Here is a 17153-nt window from a genome sequence, read left to right on the forward strand (position 1 = left end):
TAGAGGGCTGGATCGAAAAAGCAATGAAAGAAAGGCATCTGGTGCCTAGGGGAGATGAAGAAAGAGAGGGAGTGAGAGAGCGCTTGTGACTGTTTAATGGAAACCTTTCCTTCTCTTTGATTTGCTTCCAGCCAGGGATTACAGGCAATTGGCATTTACAATGATTGGATCATTAATTTTGCCGTGAGGTGCATTGCCAGCAGCTCAGCTTCACAGCCAGTGTAGTTAATGTTGTGAATAATATTGGCTTCTACACCTCTGCCTCATCTCAACATGTACAGCTGCAGACAAGCAAGCAGCACTGTTATTTTTCATGAAGACATTTGTTCAAATAGTCTTCTGCAGTGTTAAAGATGTTTCTTTTACATTTTAGCATCTTCATGTACAAGTCAGGTTGATGGATACTTTTCATGAGGTACTGGAGTTTTTTACCATCAGGATCATGTTGTATTTATTGAACTAAACAGCCCATTATTATATAGTCACATTATAACACGAGTTTTAGCTTTTAATTGTAAAATTTTTTTTTGTAAAATTAATTACTTGGAGTCAAGGTTTTATATAATTGTTTAAATTGCAGTGTAACTAACCAATGATATTACTGTTTTGGCAGACAGGGGGCAGCATTAGACAGTATTCCTACCTCTGTGATCTATGCTGTGGACAACACTTTGCATTTCATTGTAGCTGGAGACTACAGCAAAAACTTGGTTGCCTGGAGGCTCTAGAGCAAGGTGTTGTTATACTGTTATTTAGCGGCTATAAATTTCATCATACCTTGTTTTCCTTTGATATGGTTGCGTCAGATTTTCATGGCAGCACCATAGCTTTCACATGACGAATAGACCAGTGTAAATGTCTGTGGTGTAGTTTCAGGTGGGCAGGCGCTGCTGTGTAGCTGTGTTTTCTTTCTGTGCTGAGATCAGGTTAACTTCTGCCAGGTGGGTTCTGCTGTCCGTCTCCTCTCTCATCCTCCTCCTCTTACCTCAACTCTCCCTGTGGTTGGCGTTAGTTTGTTGTTTCTCTGATGCTGCTTTAACCTCTGACTGCAGCCTCTTCATTACTAGTGTTTATGCCTCTCCTTGCCTCCGTTTTCCCCTCTATTCATCGGCTGGCCAGCCGGTCACTCAAATCCCTGTAGTCCGGCTGGTCAAACATAGATATTACACTCTGTAATAACACTGGCCACCCGCCCTGACCCCAGACTGCTATCATGGCCATAGCCTCTCTTCATAAGGATAGGTACCGAGCAGTGTGGTTTGGGATTTACGATAGAAAGACAAAGGATGGACTGTGCCACTCATTTATTAGTGTTCTTTTATTTTTTTCTCAACTTGTTTTTACTTCAGATTGCTTTGGCTGTGCCAGGCCCAGAACATAACCAGCAAAGTGGGCGTCTAGTTTCTTTGAAAGATTTATAAATGGACAGAAAATGTACTGTTGCCTCGAAAGATTTAAATATAATTATTTCTTCGGTGCTCTCTGACAACAACATCAGAACATATGCAAGTGCAAATAATCTCAATAGAAGAGTGCCAAGGTGCAAGTGCCTGAGCAAAGTTTGCCCCCGCAGTCTTCATAGTTCAGTGTTTTTCTGCCGCTTTCCTGCTTTGCCTGACATTGGCTTTGACTTTGTGTTTGTAGCATTCTTTAAGTTTCCACCTCCATGATCAGCAGCCCTGCATATGCCCAAGGATCCATCTCTCCTCAGTGCTTTTTACAAAGACAGGATTTGGCCCGTGTGTGGAGGGATCTTTGTTCCACAATAGATAGTTTTCTCAGCATCCATGTCCAGCCCTGCGGGCCCAAATGGCAAAATCCTGCCGAACAAATGCACACAATCCATGGCCGCCAGCGCTCAGACGCCGACAGGGCTTTGATCAGCTTCAGCTGGCGCACATCAGGCTGGCGTTAGGGCTTTAAACCAACAACCCACTGGACGGTGTAACACAGCGCTCAGTGGGACAGGCGCTGCTGGCTGCTAACTGTTTAAAAGCAAGGAATGTTATTAAATGATGCAGATACAGCGTCCGCACATCAATGGGAGAAGAGAAATACTGTTCATTTCAGAGCGTGGAGCTGTTGTTGCTGGGCATTAGCAGTGGCATCTGAAGAATGCTGATAACAATGGCTGTCTTTTTTTTTTTCCTCCTCTGCTCTCCTTTTGACTCATCTCCTCCTTAGTTCTTTTGCCTCCATCACAGTTTTTCTTCATGCTGCTGAATGGAGAGTACTTTGATATAGATGAAATACTTTCCAATAATAATGATAGAAAGACAGTTACTTTTATGGACAGTAAAGAATGATGTAAAATTATAGCGTAAAGTCTGAGTTGAGCAATTTGTAATGTTTTTTTTTTCACCTTTTCCTTCTGAAGTGTTGGTTATCTGACTCATGTATGTTGACTACACTGTAATATGTTTTCTTTGTTTGCAGGTGAAGAGGAACATTTCAGACTTGACAAACATCCCAGTTCGGCATCAACAGTGGGAGGGATGGCCTGCATCAGCATCTGATGACTCTGTAAGAGACACACACGCATTAAAAACCCAATCAAAAATTGAGACTGAGATCTGTAAAATCTGTTTGTTGCTCTTACTGGTTCTTTGGTCTAAGCCTTTGGTATTAGAGATAATTAGTACAGTAAAATCTACAGTGTACATACATTATTGATAACAATTGCAAAGAGCAGTGGAAACAGTTTGACACTCGTTCTGTTTCTTTGTAATCCATGCTCAAACCATCTGTCAGAAGCATGAGAGTAAGATGTTGAAGCTAATTAAGATGTCAAAGACGGTTCCCGTCCTGTGTCCTCTATCTGTGGACATTAAAGCTCACATCATTGAGTCCCGCTGACCTCTCCCATCCCAGGGTCGCTCTTCCCTACTATTCACTCTGCCCACAGTCAAGCTGATCAGAAGTGGCCCTCATACAGAACCTTGAGGAACCTCTGACCCCTTTTGTCTCGCCCCTTCTTTGACAGCATATGTGTTCCCATGCTAATTGTAGGGGATGGTTTATCATGCTACATTGAGGAGCTGTAGTGCACACATTCTTGTGTTAACCCCTAGCTAACGTTTTCCTTTTAGATCTATGTGATTGCTGTTTGGTTGGAGTATTGACTTTGTTTCTTTTTTCCAAGTGTTATAATATGCGTCCTATTCCAGATACCAAATTCATACCTGGAATTAAAATGGATTTTTGGTCATTGGCTTGCACCCGGTTAAAGCTTGATCACATGAAATTACAGGTAGAACACGGTGAAGATGGAAACTTAGCTTCTCATCTGTCTTTATTTGTCTTTTTTTCTCCTCTCTTGCAAATGAGAGGATGTGACATGAGCTAAACAGAGCAATCTGATCGCAATGTAGACACTGGAGACACATATTAAACCAGGTGTAAATGTAATAAGGTTAAAATTATATCGAGTGAGACACATGTTAATAGCAGGTGTAAATGAAGTCAAACTTGGCTTTACGACTAGACCATAGCATTTTGATTTATATTTTAAATTGCAGTGCACATTGTGCACATTAATGATGACCCATTTTCTATACACAGTTTATTGGTGAATCCAGTCTATTCTATTTGTCATCTGTTATTCAAGTTTAAAAAAATAAGGGAATAAACACTAACTATACCCAATTTAAGACTCAAAGTAAAGCATTTTACAGAGAAGGCAAATATATTGCAACACCAATGTGCTTAAAAGGGCCCATTTTATCTCACAGCAGGCAATGGTGAACCTATTAACCACCAAACAGACCATACTATAAAGCAGATGTATCATATTTAGGACCATCGTTGTAGACATCCAGTTATGTGATCAAGTAAATTTCAAAAGTAACATAATGACTGACCTAAGTTTTGAGTAAACGTTCTTTTGGAGTTATTTTTTTTTATTAGTCAAGGATGAAAGGAAACCATTGAAATATCTAATTAATTGTTGGTATTAATAATAAGTTTCTTTTATAGTCCAAAATAATAAGACTGTCAAGAATGAATATTTATAGAATCTGTTGTACAGTCACTTACAACCCTGACAAACACCTATACAGTTTCTTATTCATACAATTATCCACTCAGCCAATCATGTTACAACAGATGCAATGCAAAAAACCTTGTAGATACAAGTCAGGATTAATGTTTACATGAATCATCAGAATCAGGATGTCTGTGACTTTGGCATAATTCCTGTTGCAGCAGTTTTGTCGTTCTCTCAACTTGATCTGATGAGAGTTCAAAGGAGAATGACCTGACTGGTTCAGGCTGACAGATTAAGAACAGGCTATGTTAAGAACAGAAATCTGACGCTAATGTGGTCACAGGCTCATCATCAGTGGACATCATCACTTAACTGTATTTTTACTGAGACTGCAGATGGTAGAGCATCACCAGTATGAATCTGTGCACCCATCCTGCCTTGTGCCAAACATCCAGACTGATGGTGGGGGTGTAATGGTATAGAGAATATTTTCTTGTCCAACTTTGAACCCCTTAATAACTAATATTGAATGCAACGACCTAAGAATCTTTGCTGAACATGTGCCTCCTATTATGACGCCCTTAAAATGTACTATTTTGTAATGGTCACTTCCAGGAGGATTATTCAGTGTTGTCTCAAACTGGTTTCATGAACATGAAAACCAGTTGAGTGAATTTAATTGGCCTCCCCACACAGACACCAAATCGTGAGTCCAGTCGAAGACATTTGGGATGTGGTACAATGAGAGGTTTGCATCATGAATGCACTCATGTCAGTATAGACTAGAATCAGTGACATGAAGAACTGAGTCTGTTTTCAGAGTAAAGGTAGGCTCAAGCAGTAGGTGTAATTTTTTCCTATGGAATAAATACAAACTTACATCTCTAAAAATGTAACACACTGATTTTATACATTAATAGTATAGTATTCTGATGTGGTTCATTTGTAAAAACATGTAAGCTAAGCACTAAAACGCTTTTAATAATGTAAATAATTCAGGTCTTTCTATCTCACTTTTTGTGTACTCGTCATCAGTGAATCTCAGTCCGTCCCTGTAGGTAGCTATGAATATCACAGATAGGGATCATGAATAGGTTGCAGCTCATTGTGGCATCACGGTCCCAGTCGGCACCTGGCTAACACACATCTGCAGCGCCTGTGTTTCCTGGATGAGGAGATATTAAAAAGCACAGAGACAGAAGTGTAATAATGGCCTCTGCTCTAGCCACCGCTCTCTTATTGAAACGTCTGAAGGTATTAGCAGAGAAAGCCCGGGGCTTGGCCGGCCTAGCGGGCGGGTAGGGAGCCAGTATTAGTGTCTAGCTCATTAGCCCAGTCTCATCTCCTGAGGTTTGGGCCAATAAACATGGCAGCCAGAGGCCCCAGATTACACTTAGCTCTGCACACTAGCCCCCTTGCAGTGGAATCGATTACTACTTAACTTTGTTTTGCCTTTGATCGTGTGATATAACTGTTTGTCCGCTTGCATTTTCATTTGTGTGTGTGTGTATATTTGCATTTGTGTGTTTGCGAATGTGCCTGTTTTTATGTGCATCTTAACACTTAGTTTTGGGAATAATATACAATTTTCTAAAGTGTCGTTCATACCTCTTAACTGTGTATGGAAGAATTTGTTGATATTTGGTTTAAATGGAAAGATTAGTGTTTTTATAGATCCATGTTCAGTTCTAAGACATGATTGGTTGCTCATCAGTTGGATAAAAAGACAAAAAATTGTAGACCATTCCGTCAGTTGTTTTTTGAGGTTATTTGAGTTGTTTTATTGTTGGTTAAATTATGTCATGTATTGTTCGAGCGTTTAGGAAATTAGTGTGTTTTAAAGACATTCTCACCTTTCAGGGAAACAAGCAGTCATGTGTTGCATCCCCCTCCCTTATACAGTCTACTCAGTGTGTTTCATTGTTTATTGTGCTCTGAATTATTCAAGGCCTTATGGAGAGTTGAAATTGGATCAGGATGGATAATGCTCAAATAGCAGTAAGCGACACATCAGTTTATTCAGAGCACCGTGCTATTGTAAGTGGTGTCGCACCAAGGAATGTAAAAGGAAGTGTAATTAAAGCAGGAGGCAATGGGAGCTGTTGCTCATTTCTCGCCTGGTAGATTTGTTGACCTTGGTCAAATATTAATTTTCTTAGTGTTTATGTAGTGAAGATGAATCACAACACTGTAAAAACATGAACTCCAACAATCAGTTATCTCTGTTACAACACATTTTTAATGCTTAACTTCTACATTGTGAGCCTCTTCTACAATGTGGATTCTAAGAAGTAAGCATCTAAAACATTGACCCAGTTTAATTTTTTTAGTTTCATGTGTGATGCTGGTGGAACATTTACCCAAAGCTGACCTGACACATGAAATTACACCTATGACCATAGACTGTATGCCTGTCACTCATTTTCAGCAATTAGAATTTTTCTTGAGCACATTTGTAGGTGCTGTAATTACAGTGTTCCTCACAGATTAATTACAGGTAATTTGTTTGCACTATTTAGCAGAAAAAAGGATCATGTGGGGACTAACTATATTTTTTGTTTACTTGCTTTGTTGTCTCTACATCTCAACATTTTTCTTAGTTCTCTGGGAGAGACAACTATTCTTGTTGGATTTTAGGGTTGTTTAGATTTTAGGGCCATATTAAAGAAATGTTTTTATTTATTTTGGGAATAATGTAATATTACAGGAATAAAGACGTAATATATTGTGAAATAAAGTAATTATATTACAGTTAAAGTGGTAATTTAAAGAAAAAAATATTACAAGAATGAACTCATTCATAATATGGCAAGAATAAATTCTTAATTTAATGAGGAAAATTCTCAATATTACAAGAATAAATATGTAACTTAATATTAAAAGATATTTAGGGGAAATGTTAGGAGAATAAAGTTGTAATTTAATGAAAAATACAGGTATAATATTACAAGAATAAAATGGTAATATAATCTAAAATAAACTCATAATATTGCAAGAATATAGGCATAATTGAATGAAGATTCAAGTCATAATATTACGAGAATAGTGGTAATTTAATAAGAAATTACATCATAATATTACAAGAATATTAATACAGAAAATATATAAAAAACAAAAGTCATAAAGTGATATTTTAATTAGGAGCAAAAAAATCATAATTTTACGAGAATAAATAAACATTATTTCGGAAAGAACTAGCAAGAAGAACTTGTATATGTTTTGTTAAGCTTGATGGTTCTCTGATAGAAAAGTACACTTGGTGGATTTTGCCATAGCTAAAATGTAATGGAAGTAATTACCCCGGCATGGTTTTTTAAAAACCCTGATCTGTTCTGCCCCCATGTTCCTCCTGATTGTTGTCTATGATAAAGCTGTTCTAAGCTGTGCTGAAGATAATGACAGAGGTCATGGCAGCATCTGATTTGAGAGGCCAACATCCTGAGACGTCAACTTCCTGTACTGGTTGAGTCTCTTCCTCCCTCTGCTCCTCTTGTTTCTTTTTCTAAACAACATAGCGTGGAGAATTTCTTAGAAGGCCTCATTGCTTTGGAGTTGTTTTGATTGGCAGTCTTTCCTCCACACCTGTTGGAGTGATTGACAGCTAGTGGGACAACCTTATTACACCCCCTCTCATCTCCGAACCCACCTCTACCACCCTTCCTTCCCTCTAGCCAGTAATTGCTGACATTTATGCAGTGTTTCATGGTGTTTGCTAATGTATTAATGCTGTGGAGCCTCGGAGAGGTGCCTTGCCTTGTAGGCCAGCACCTCCCTCCGCTTCCCATCTGGCATTAATGGAATACTCCTCTACCTGAGAGGGGCCTATGCAACCGAGGGTTTATTGAGGGCGGCCTGGTGGTTTCCTTAGCAACAGGGCTCAGCTGTAAGCTCAGGCAGAGCCCCCCCTCTACCTCATGTAACTGGCTGCCTTCAGGTGACATTCAGGCAGCAGTGAGTTAGTCTATCTGTCTCATTGTCTAAGGTTTTTTTTTCTTCACATGCAGCTTCCATCCTGCTTGGTTTAAGGATGTCATAATACCAAAAATGTAGAAGTCAATACCGATAACATGAAATTTCCACGATTCCCGATACCCAATTCGATATCACAGCAAAAAATAAAATAATAAATCCCAAGTCAACAACACTCATGTGTTCTTTTTTAAAGATATTTGAACATAAGTGGCTATGTAGCCTTCAAGTAATAAATAAAAAGAAAAGACTATTAACAATATAAAACTAAACAGTGGCATTAAGGAAAATCATCTCTGTTGCTCTTCAAAAACAAATGTCAATGTTTATAGGAAATGCGTGCCTCGTAAATTATTGCATAAATCAAACAAACATATCACTTCACTATTGTAAGGGTTCTAATAATCTCTAGTATTGGTGTATATCACCAAAGTGCAAAGTGAGCGCAGGCCAGCGGGAGAGTGGGGAGGAAGGACACTCCGACAGGCATCTGGGCCAAATGTGCATCTGCCCTAATCCTTTAGCAGTGGCTGTAATAATTTTGCAATGGCAGGCTGCATAGCAAAAGCCTGAATGTACCATAAATACTAATAGAAACACCGTTTGCTCAGAATTTAATCAATATATCGTTACTGTCCAATGATAACTGGTACCAATTTAGCACAAGTTCTTAAAACCCATCCCTACGTACTAATAACAAGAGTTACATCTTCAGCAAGGCTCAGCCTGGACAAGGTGACCAACAGGTGTTTAGGGGGGGCTGTTCTCAGTCTCTGCCTTCTCTTTGGCCTCTCTCCTCTCACTGTTCTCCTGCTCCATCAAAGAGAAAGTGGGCTAAGGTGCTAGTGTGGTTGTGATTGCCGTCAGTGCAGCTGTCAGTAGTAATTATCTCACACTCACAGCCAGACACCTAATCCAAACACTGCCTACACTAGAAAAGAAAAAAAAACTGAAACACAGAGAGAATGAAGGGAGAGAATGGGAGGGAAAGAAAGGTAGAGAAGAGGAAGAAAGGGTTGAAGGGGAGAGAGGCAAAGAAGGGAGGGGGGGGTTAAGCGAGAGAGAGAATTCTTTCCCTGTATCGGCCTCTGAATGCTTCGAGCCTCAATGCAAGTGTTAATTAAAAGAATCCAAAAAAGAAGAGCCAGTTCCTTTTGTGTGGAGATGTGGGAGAGGGTCACTTGGGGGGGTTAACCTCACTCCCTCCCCTACCCCCCTTTACCCCGTGCCCTGCGGTGCTTTAGCCTTGTTTCCACGTTTTACCACTGAGCCACCAAGCTGCACTTGTGTACCTCAACATCGGGAGAAGCCGTCAGGTCAAAGTGAGGAAGAGGATTGAGAGGCACTCAACTCATTTTTTTTCCCTTTCACATCCCCTCCTTGAATCCATGTCAGCCCAAACCCTCCACACTGTCTTTGACAGGGGAAGCGATCAACTTTATTTATACACTTATTAGACCCTCAAATAAAAGCCACTTATTGTGAGGAGTGGGGGTAAAGGGTTTATGGGGATCAGCAGCCGCTGTTAAGACTCTCACGTTTGATTGCCACTCAATCAGGGAATAGGCGGAATTTATTTAGGGCCATTCCTTCACATGCTTCAGGCTCAGTTAATCTTTTTCTGACTCAGTACCAACATCTCTATCCAGGCTTTTACTTTCAGACCTGTATCCCATCAGCTCCTCAACTACCTTAAATTTTCTTTAAATCACTTACAATGAAGTATTTGAACCATATTAAAGAAAAAAAATCTGCAATTTTGAGATTAAAGTTGTATAAAGTTCAAATTAATAAGAAAGTCATAGTTTAAAAAGAATAAAGTTAGAATTTGATGAGAAAAAGTCATAATTTTACGAGAATAAAGGCGTAATTGAATTTTTAAAAAGTCATAATATTTCGAGAAAAAGGAAAAAAAGTTTTCGGACAAAAAATAGCAAGGAGACTCTGTACACACCAGAGTTCCACTCCTGGATCCAAAATGTTGAAAATCCCTTTGCATATCATGCAGATGTAACCGATAGCTTTACCATTGACGACTACCAAACATTTCCTCCTCCACAAAGTCTGTGTGGTTCTGTCTTCAGATTAGAGACAGTTTCTAAAACAAAGTCCTGACTTTATTGTGACTTTATTGTCGTAATATTATGACTTATTTTAGAAATATCAGATTTTTTCCCCCTTAAAGTGGTCCCAATGCTCTGTTGTAGTTGTTGCACCATTACATAATAATGGAGAGGAAAAAAGAGAAATTAATACCGTGGGACCAGAGCACTAAATTCATTAAAGTTAAGTTTGGAGTTAAGTGTTATTCATAGGTGTCTCTGGGACACTGAGCTGTATAATTCTCATGGTCAAAAGCACCTCTGCTACTAATTGGTAATACACAAGAAACACTATCGCTCTTCTATTATCTGTGTGCACACCTCTGTCACTGTGTCTGGTGTAACTGACGGTTCTGGCCTCACAGGAACGGTTTTAATTCAGTGAGAAACAAGCGTTGTGTTTTCTTAGTCTGTTTTTATTCCCAACACATTTAACCTTTACAATGAGTAAGATGTGAGGTGCTGTCAGTTCCTTTAGAGGTGATGTCACTCTTGGTTTGTTTAATTTCAACATTGCACATCAGTCTAGCCACTGTGTTTTGGGGAGTTTGCTTTGCTTAAGACAACATGGGAGACGAGTACTCATCAGGATATTATTCACTCTTCAACTTTCAGGGGAGATACGGCCTTTCTCATGTATCCTCTTGGTTACTGACCTTATGGGAATTTAAGACACTATGGTCAGTATTATAACCAGATTCATTATATCTTATGTCTTCTTAACAATTTTTTTAATCATAAAATGTTTGTACCTCTCCTGGCAATCAATGACAGAGTTTATTATCTTAGTTAAGGATATGTAAACAATTGAATCTGGGCTATATTGTGTATGTGAATCAAAGACAACTCTGTCCTAACCAGACTGAGCCTGAGAGAAAACTAACTGAGCCTGCCCTGAATCCAACAGGCATTTTGTTAATAACCAAATTTTTGTCAGGGCCCGACCCGACCTTGGTTGGTTATCCACTATCTAATGTGAATGGAGATAGGTCATATCAGGGATAAAGAACACAGTAATCCAACATTGAATAAACTCCTCCATCATATATAAATATATATATTGTTTTGGTGGAAAATAAATTAAAAAGTGTTTGTTTATACAATAACCTGACAAAAAAGTCAGTTTCTGGTTAATCCAGCAAATTAATCACCTGATACATTATAATACTCCATTGTGTTGTTTAAATACTATGTTATACTCGTTTTATCAAAATCTCTGGTTGTAGAAAAATAGATATCGTCTCATTTTGTTATGTTAGACAGCATTCATCTAAGCCACAATTTTTATTTTTGCCTAAATATTTTGGTCTGATGGTGGCTTCTAACTTACTTTCTATTACTAAAAGGATTAGATGGTGTGAAAACATGAAATATCATAGACACAGTACTTTGTCACATACTTCACTTCTTATCAGTGGCAGGTACAAAGCGGCACTCACAAGTGAGTCCATGTTGCTGACAAGGTCGAGTGGTTACACTGTTTTCTGCTGTTCCAGAGGCTGAGGCCAGCATGAGGGACCGCTCTATACAGAGAGAGAAACTCCCTGCACACGGTTTAGCCCTTTTCAGACTCAATTGGCGTTGCATGTAATCGTCTCCCGATTCAACCGCGTCCAGCTGCTCTTTGTGTGCCGTGGCACCTGACAATAGAGCAGATCACAGGACCTCTGCAGGGGACGAGCAGCTTCCCTGCCTCTTATCACACCCTGCCTGCATGGCTGCCCGGCCTCTGTCCTGTAGTTTAGAAGTTCACTCTCCCAGAAAAGTATTTGCATCTGGCATTTCTGCTCTGCTCCTGACAATTAAAATGTGAATTCATATATTGTTGTTTCACTGTGATAAGTATCAGTGTATTCAAGTCATGGTTATATGCTTACCAGTCCTGTTTTTACAAGTAACTTGATGGAAATTAAATTGTTGAGTAAAAGAACCTTTAGACTTGGTGTTATAAATTGACTCTGCATTATTATATGATAGGAATCAATCTAAAATGTGGCACAGCACTCTTTCAAAGTGAGGTACCTTTCATTTCACGCTACGTCCTGCAGCAGCCTTGCCTGTACTGTTGACGTCCCTCGAGGTCTGAGCTTGGAGTCACGAACTGTAATGAGTCCCAGCTGAATGCTGACATTTTCAGCCCTGGCTATGGATTTAGGGAGCTCATTAGTCAGGTGTTCTCTTACTGCAAACCACCATCACGCTGTTAGTTGTACGGCAGGTGTACAGATACCTCATCAAGGTCTCCCCAAGTCTTTGTTCAAAAGTTATGAAATATTTCATAATACATGATAGGGCTGGGCAATGAATGTACCAAAACTGACATTTATAACTTCTAACCGATTTCATTTTGCTCATCAGTGCCGCATGTCCTCCCTCCTCAGTCCCCCTCTGATCTGCACTCATTTTACACTTAAACAATAAACACCAACACTAATCAGAAGTTATTAGGACCGGAACAGTATTGAAGTTTATGGGTAAAAAAATGTACTGATTGACTTAGTAAACAAAATATGACTCTTTCATTATGTTTCCTGTTTTTAGATGACGCTAGCTGTCTCTGGTATCAGCTATCCTTGCCATCACCTCAGTGTCTGTCGCAGATCCTCCACAGCAAATGCCCAGGAGCCCACAGAAGAGGTATATACAGGGATACGTGCATTACTCCCCCCCCAGGCTCTGTGTATACATGCTGACTCATACAGCATTGTGACAACAAGTGCTTTGGTTGATTACTTGAACTAATAATTCTGTTTACAGTGCGCAGATGTCCACATGATCAGTGACAGCGAGGGGGATGATTTTGAGGATGCGTCAGAGTTTGGTGTGGACGATTCAGAGATGTTTGGAATGGGCTCCTCAACCTGTCGGAAATCACCCATGAGTATGTACAGCGGAGCAGCATAATGATAACATTACATTTCATTTCATTTAGCTGACACTTTTATCCAAAGCAACTTAAAGCAAACTTAAGTTTGAGCTCTTAATGGTCCCATATTGTGGAAAGAGAACTTGATATTTCTTTATTTGTACTGTGAAAATATCAATCAATCCCCATATAAATGTACTCATCACATGTTTTCAGAAACTGTGCCTTAAAATGAGATGGCAGGACCTCTGTAATATATGTGATCTCAAAATTATACAGTCACTACCCTCAGCCTTGGGCTGCGCAACGGTTTTGTTGTTTTACTTTATTCACAATACAACAGCATGCACAAAGAAGACAAGGCCAATTGTTGAGTAAGCATTTGTTGAAAGACAAATTTGACCGTATGCTCAGCTCATTTCAGAGCTGACTGACAATCCTCATTTACCTGTGAGTTTTTCCAAGCTACAGTCATGGGGTGGAATCCATCACCAGTGATTGGCCTGGCCATGTGTCACTCAGAAAGCAGTCAACCAAGACTCAGAGACCAAAACAAAACGCTTTATTCTTTACCTTCAATGAGAAGTGTGAGAGAGGAGATTTAAAACTATATTCAGTTCATTTTTGGTTCATAAAAACACAAATATATCTTCTCATGGATATCAATTCTTGAAAAGTGACAGAGGAATATATAATATGGGACCTGTACTTGCTCCAGTGACTCTTTTAAATTTCAGGATCGTACATGCAAAACTTAACCGTGCAGTATATTTTGGGTCTTTACAGTGCCAGAGAACAGTGAGAATGAAGCTGATGCCTTACTGCACTTTACTGCCGAATTTTCCTCAAGGTGAGCCATGCATCACATACTTCTCATATTGACTCAAAGGACTTTGGAATGACACAAGGCTGGAATGTAACAATATGTTTTTATGGACTGTTCTTTTGTTGTCTGTTTTTAGGTATGGAGAGACCCACCCAATGTTCTTCATTGGGTCTTTGGAGGCAGCGTCTCAAGAGGCCTTCTACGGCAAAGCCAGAGATGTAAGTAAGCTGCTGGACTGTTCAGGGCCTCATAGAAAAAAAGTAATTGACAGAGAGACTGTAATGGCTGTCAAAATCATACTTATCATTTTCCCCTTATATTCCAAACACTTAGTTTTGACTATAGGTGAGAGAAAGGTCCTTACCATACCAGTGTTGTCCTTTAAGACTGATGTCATTTTTGTCTAGTCATTTCTTTGCTTAAGGCAACACTGAGAAGAAACAGACTGAGCAGGATATTATTCTTTGTCTGTCAGGGGAGATGCTGCATTTCTCATATCTTCGTCTTCAATGCTAAACTAACAGATTTTGTATATGTCTAATCTGCTCTTTTCCAATAGTTTAGACCGGTTCATCACTGTCATGAGGACCACTGAGATAGAGTTAATTCAATTTGTTTACCTGATGCTCTATGTAAAAACACGTAGAGATAGATTATTAACAACAGTGTCAAACAAAACCATGAATGACTTTTGTTTAGAATAAGCAGAAGTTGTAATGAGTTGCATTTGTGGTGTGTTGGCACTGTTAAATTAGAAATCCTTTTTCAGACAGTGTTTACTGTTATTTGTCTTCCACACATGTTTTGCTGTGTGGAGACGACATTGATATCATTTGATCATATTTTCACACTGACAGATGAGGCTTTATTTTTAGCTGTCCACTTCCCCCCTTGTTTTTCAGCTTTTGTCCTTTTAAGGATGCTTGTATCAATTGACAGCTTGTGTGGATTACAGCCTTATTAGACTGTGAGGAAACGGCAAGATGTTAGGGGGGTTCAGATCACCAGGCTCACAGAGCTGGAGGAAGGGAGGGAGGGTGGAATGGATGACAGTAGGACACAGTGCAGATAACGCGGTTGGAAAAGAGAGGAGTGTTAAAAAAGAAAAAGTTAGAGAAAGACGATGAGAGAGGAGAAAGAGCAGGAGAGGTTGCAGTATGAGAGCAAGGGATGTAGAGTGTGTGAAATAAACTGAGATGGAAAAAAAATCCAAAGTGGTGCCTGGCGCCTCGCCTGCTTCCCAGCTGATCTCCTCATCTAAGCCAGCACAATATGGCCGAGGTCTCCCTGGTGTTCACACACTCAGTACTTTACCGCTGAGCTCTACACGGCGCAGGGGCGAAATAGTATTCATTTTCACTGTATTCAGTTTTTATTCTGGGCGAGCTACATTTAGCCTGCCAACTGTGCCGCTGTTAGCGTGGCTTTAGGGAAGCTGAATATGTGCAAAGAGTTTTGCGTGAAAACAGAAGCCATTTGATCTGTTCTGTGTTTGTCTTGTTTTATCACGAGCATCCTAGACGACAGTCCAAAACATGCTGCTTTTGATCATTTCATTACACAGTAGCATATGTGCACGATAACACTGCTCCCCCCCTTCTGTCAATCGAGTCATCGCATCCTTTGCTCTTTGGCTCCATTCAAAAAAAGAGATCTAGTTTTTGTGTCCTTGTCATAGAAAAGGCCCACTTCATTAAGGGGATATTGGAATGGGGCAGATTTCACTGAAGGGGGTTTCTCAGTGGGTTTATAAACAGAGGAATCAGTCTCACTCTCTCAAAGCCTGGGAGAGGCTAATCACTAAGCAAAACACTCAATTTGATGAAGTGTTTCTGAAGGTGTGTGTTGGGACTGTTGAGATTGACTCAATCCATCCTTAATGAAAATGCTTTGGGCTGCAGAGCTGAGCTGAGCTGAACCCCCTTGGGGATCAGTGGTTAGTCAGAGTGTACAGAGAGATAGGCCACCCATCACTAACCACGATCCTCACTAAATCCCCATCAACGCAGTGGTTAATCACTCTAACCCCACTCTCCTCCACTCTCGACTCTGCTCTCCTGTCTGCCACACACAAAGCCACATCAAAATTCATAGCCTTGCTTGAGAGGAGAGTTCAGGGATTTATCACTGCCAAGTGTCTGCTTTAAAACCCAGAAATAGCCTCGCGCAGTCGACAGAAAAGAGCACCATCAAATCAGAGTGGCAAGTGGCATGTAGATGTACATATATCTATCAGACCTAATCACAAACAACACTCTCATGAGTTATAGACTGATTGTTCTCATGCATAAATAGATGGACTTAGAATTAAATGAGTGTAGAGTGGAAGTGAAAAACCTTACCAACCAATCAGTGGGTGATCAGGAGCTTGCATAGCCATAAGACACCTACTTACCTTTAGAATGCAATTTAAAGCTGACGCGTAATTTGATTTGTTTAATCACAGTTTGAAAAAAAATCTGATGCTATTTCTGTCCTAAAGAGTAAATGTGTTTTCCACAGCACGTGGAGAATATCCTGTGTGGGTTGTCATCAATCTAAATGTGTTTTTCCCACCATGTGATTAAGGTCATTAGATCAGTCATATGAGCTCTTCATTTTGAAGTATTTGTTTTTCTAGACTGAGCCTGCCATCTGTAGAACAACCATTATCTGGACCTCTCTGCTCTTCTTTCACTCTGTATGTTATTGCATATATCTGTATCTTATTCAAGTGTATTTTTTTGACCCTGTTAAACATATACATGTGATTAAAATTAACAAGTCAAACTAGCTCATAGTCAAAAAAAACATGCAGATTTTCCTTTCTAAGTCCCACAAATATATATATATATATATATATTTTATATATATATACTTCACTTTACTCATACTTGGTTGCATTGTGGGATTTTGAGCTAAAAGTATTTTTTGTGCTATGGGCACAATTCTTTGTCGTGCAGTAAAATAAATTTAATAGGGAACTATGACGCTGAAAGTTAATATAGTATGGTGGACAGTAAAAGTGGCGCAATTTTCAGATGCAGCCTAGTTTCTGTCTTCAATGGGAATAGATGCAATCAGCATTTACTAGTCAGATGACTCTGCAGTATAAACTGGTTTTTATCAGCTCCAGAGCCAGTTGGCATTGATGCAAACATGACACACACTAATTACTTCTTTGTGTTTTTTATTACTCTTGCTGATGCTATTTTTAAGTTTTGAGAACAGCATGCAATTGCGTTTGTCTTTTTTCTTACTGTACAAGATTCAACACAAATCGTATCGATGCATTGGTTCCGGTGCGTTAACAAACATGCAGCATGACTTTTGGGGACAAAAAAACTGAAGACAAAATCCTCTAGTGACAATGGAAAATGAATCAATTGCCTTTTTCAGTAAAATGTGTATAGCTGTGAATTTTAT

General features: G+C 39.5%; 1 protein-coding gene across 1 annotated transcript in view; it reads left to right on the forward strand.

Moving 5' to 3' along the window:
• Positions 1–17153, forward strand: part of faf1 (Fas (TNFRSF6) associated factor 1) — a 59940-nt gene that overhangs the window by 18617 nt on the left and 24170 nt on the right. The window contains exons 8-12 of the mRNA XM_069522067.1: positions 2437–2523; positions 12598–12693; positions 12814–12937; positions 13709–13772; positions 13885–13966. Of these exons, the coding sequence (XP_069378168.1) occupies positions 2437–2523; positions 12598–12693; positions 12814–12937; positions 13709–13772; positions 13885–13966 (453 nt within the window). The remainder of the gene's footprint in view (positions 1–2436; positions 2524–12597; positions 12694–12813; positions 12938–13708; positions 13773–13884; positions 13967–17153) is intronic.

This window comes from Paralichthys olivaceus, chromosome 3 (genome assembly GCF_024713975.1).
Source record: "Paralichthys olivaceus isolate ysfri-2021 chromosome 3, ASM2471397v2, whole genome shotgun sequence".
NCBI lineage: Eukaryota > Metazoa > Chordata > Actinopteri > Pleuronectiformes > Paralichthyidae > Paralichthys > Paralichthys olivaceus.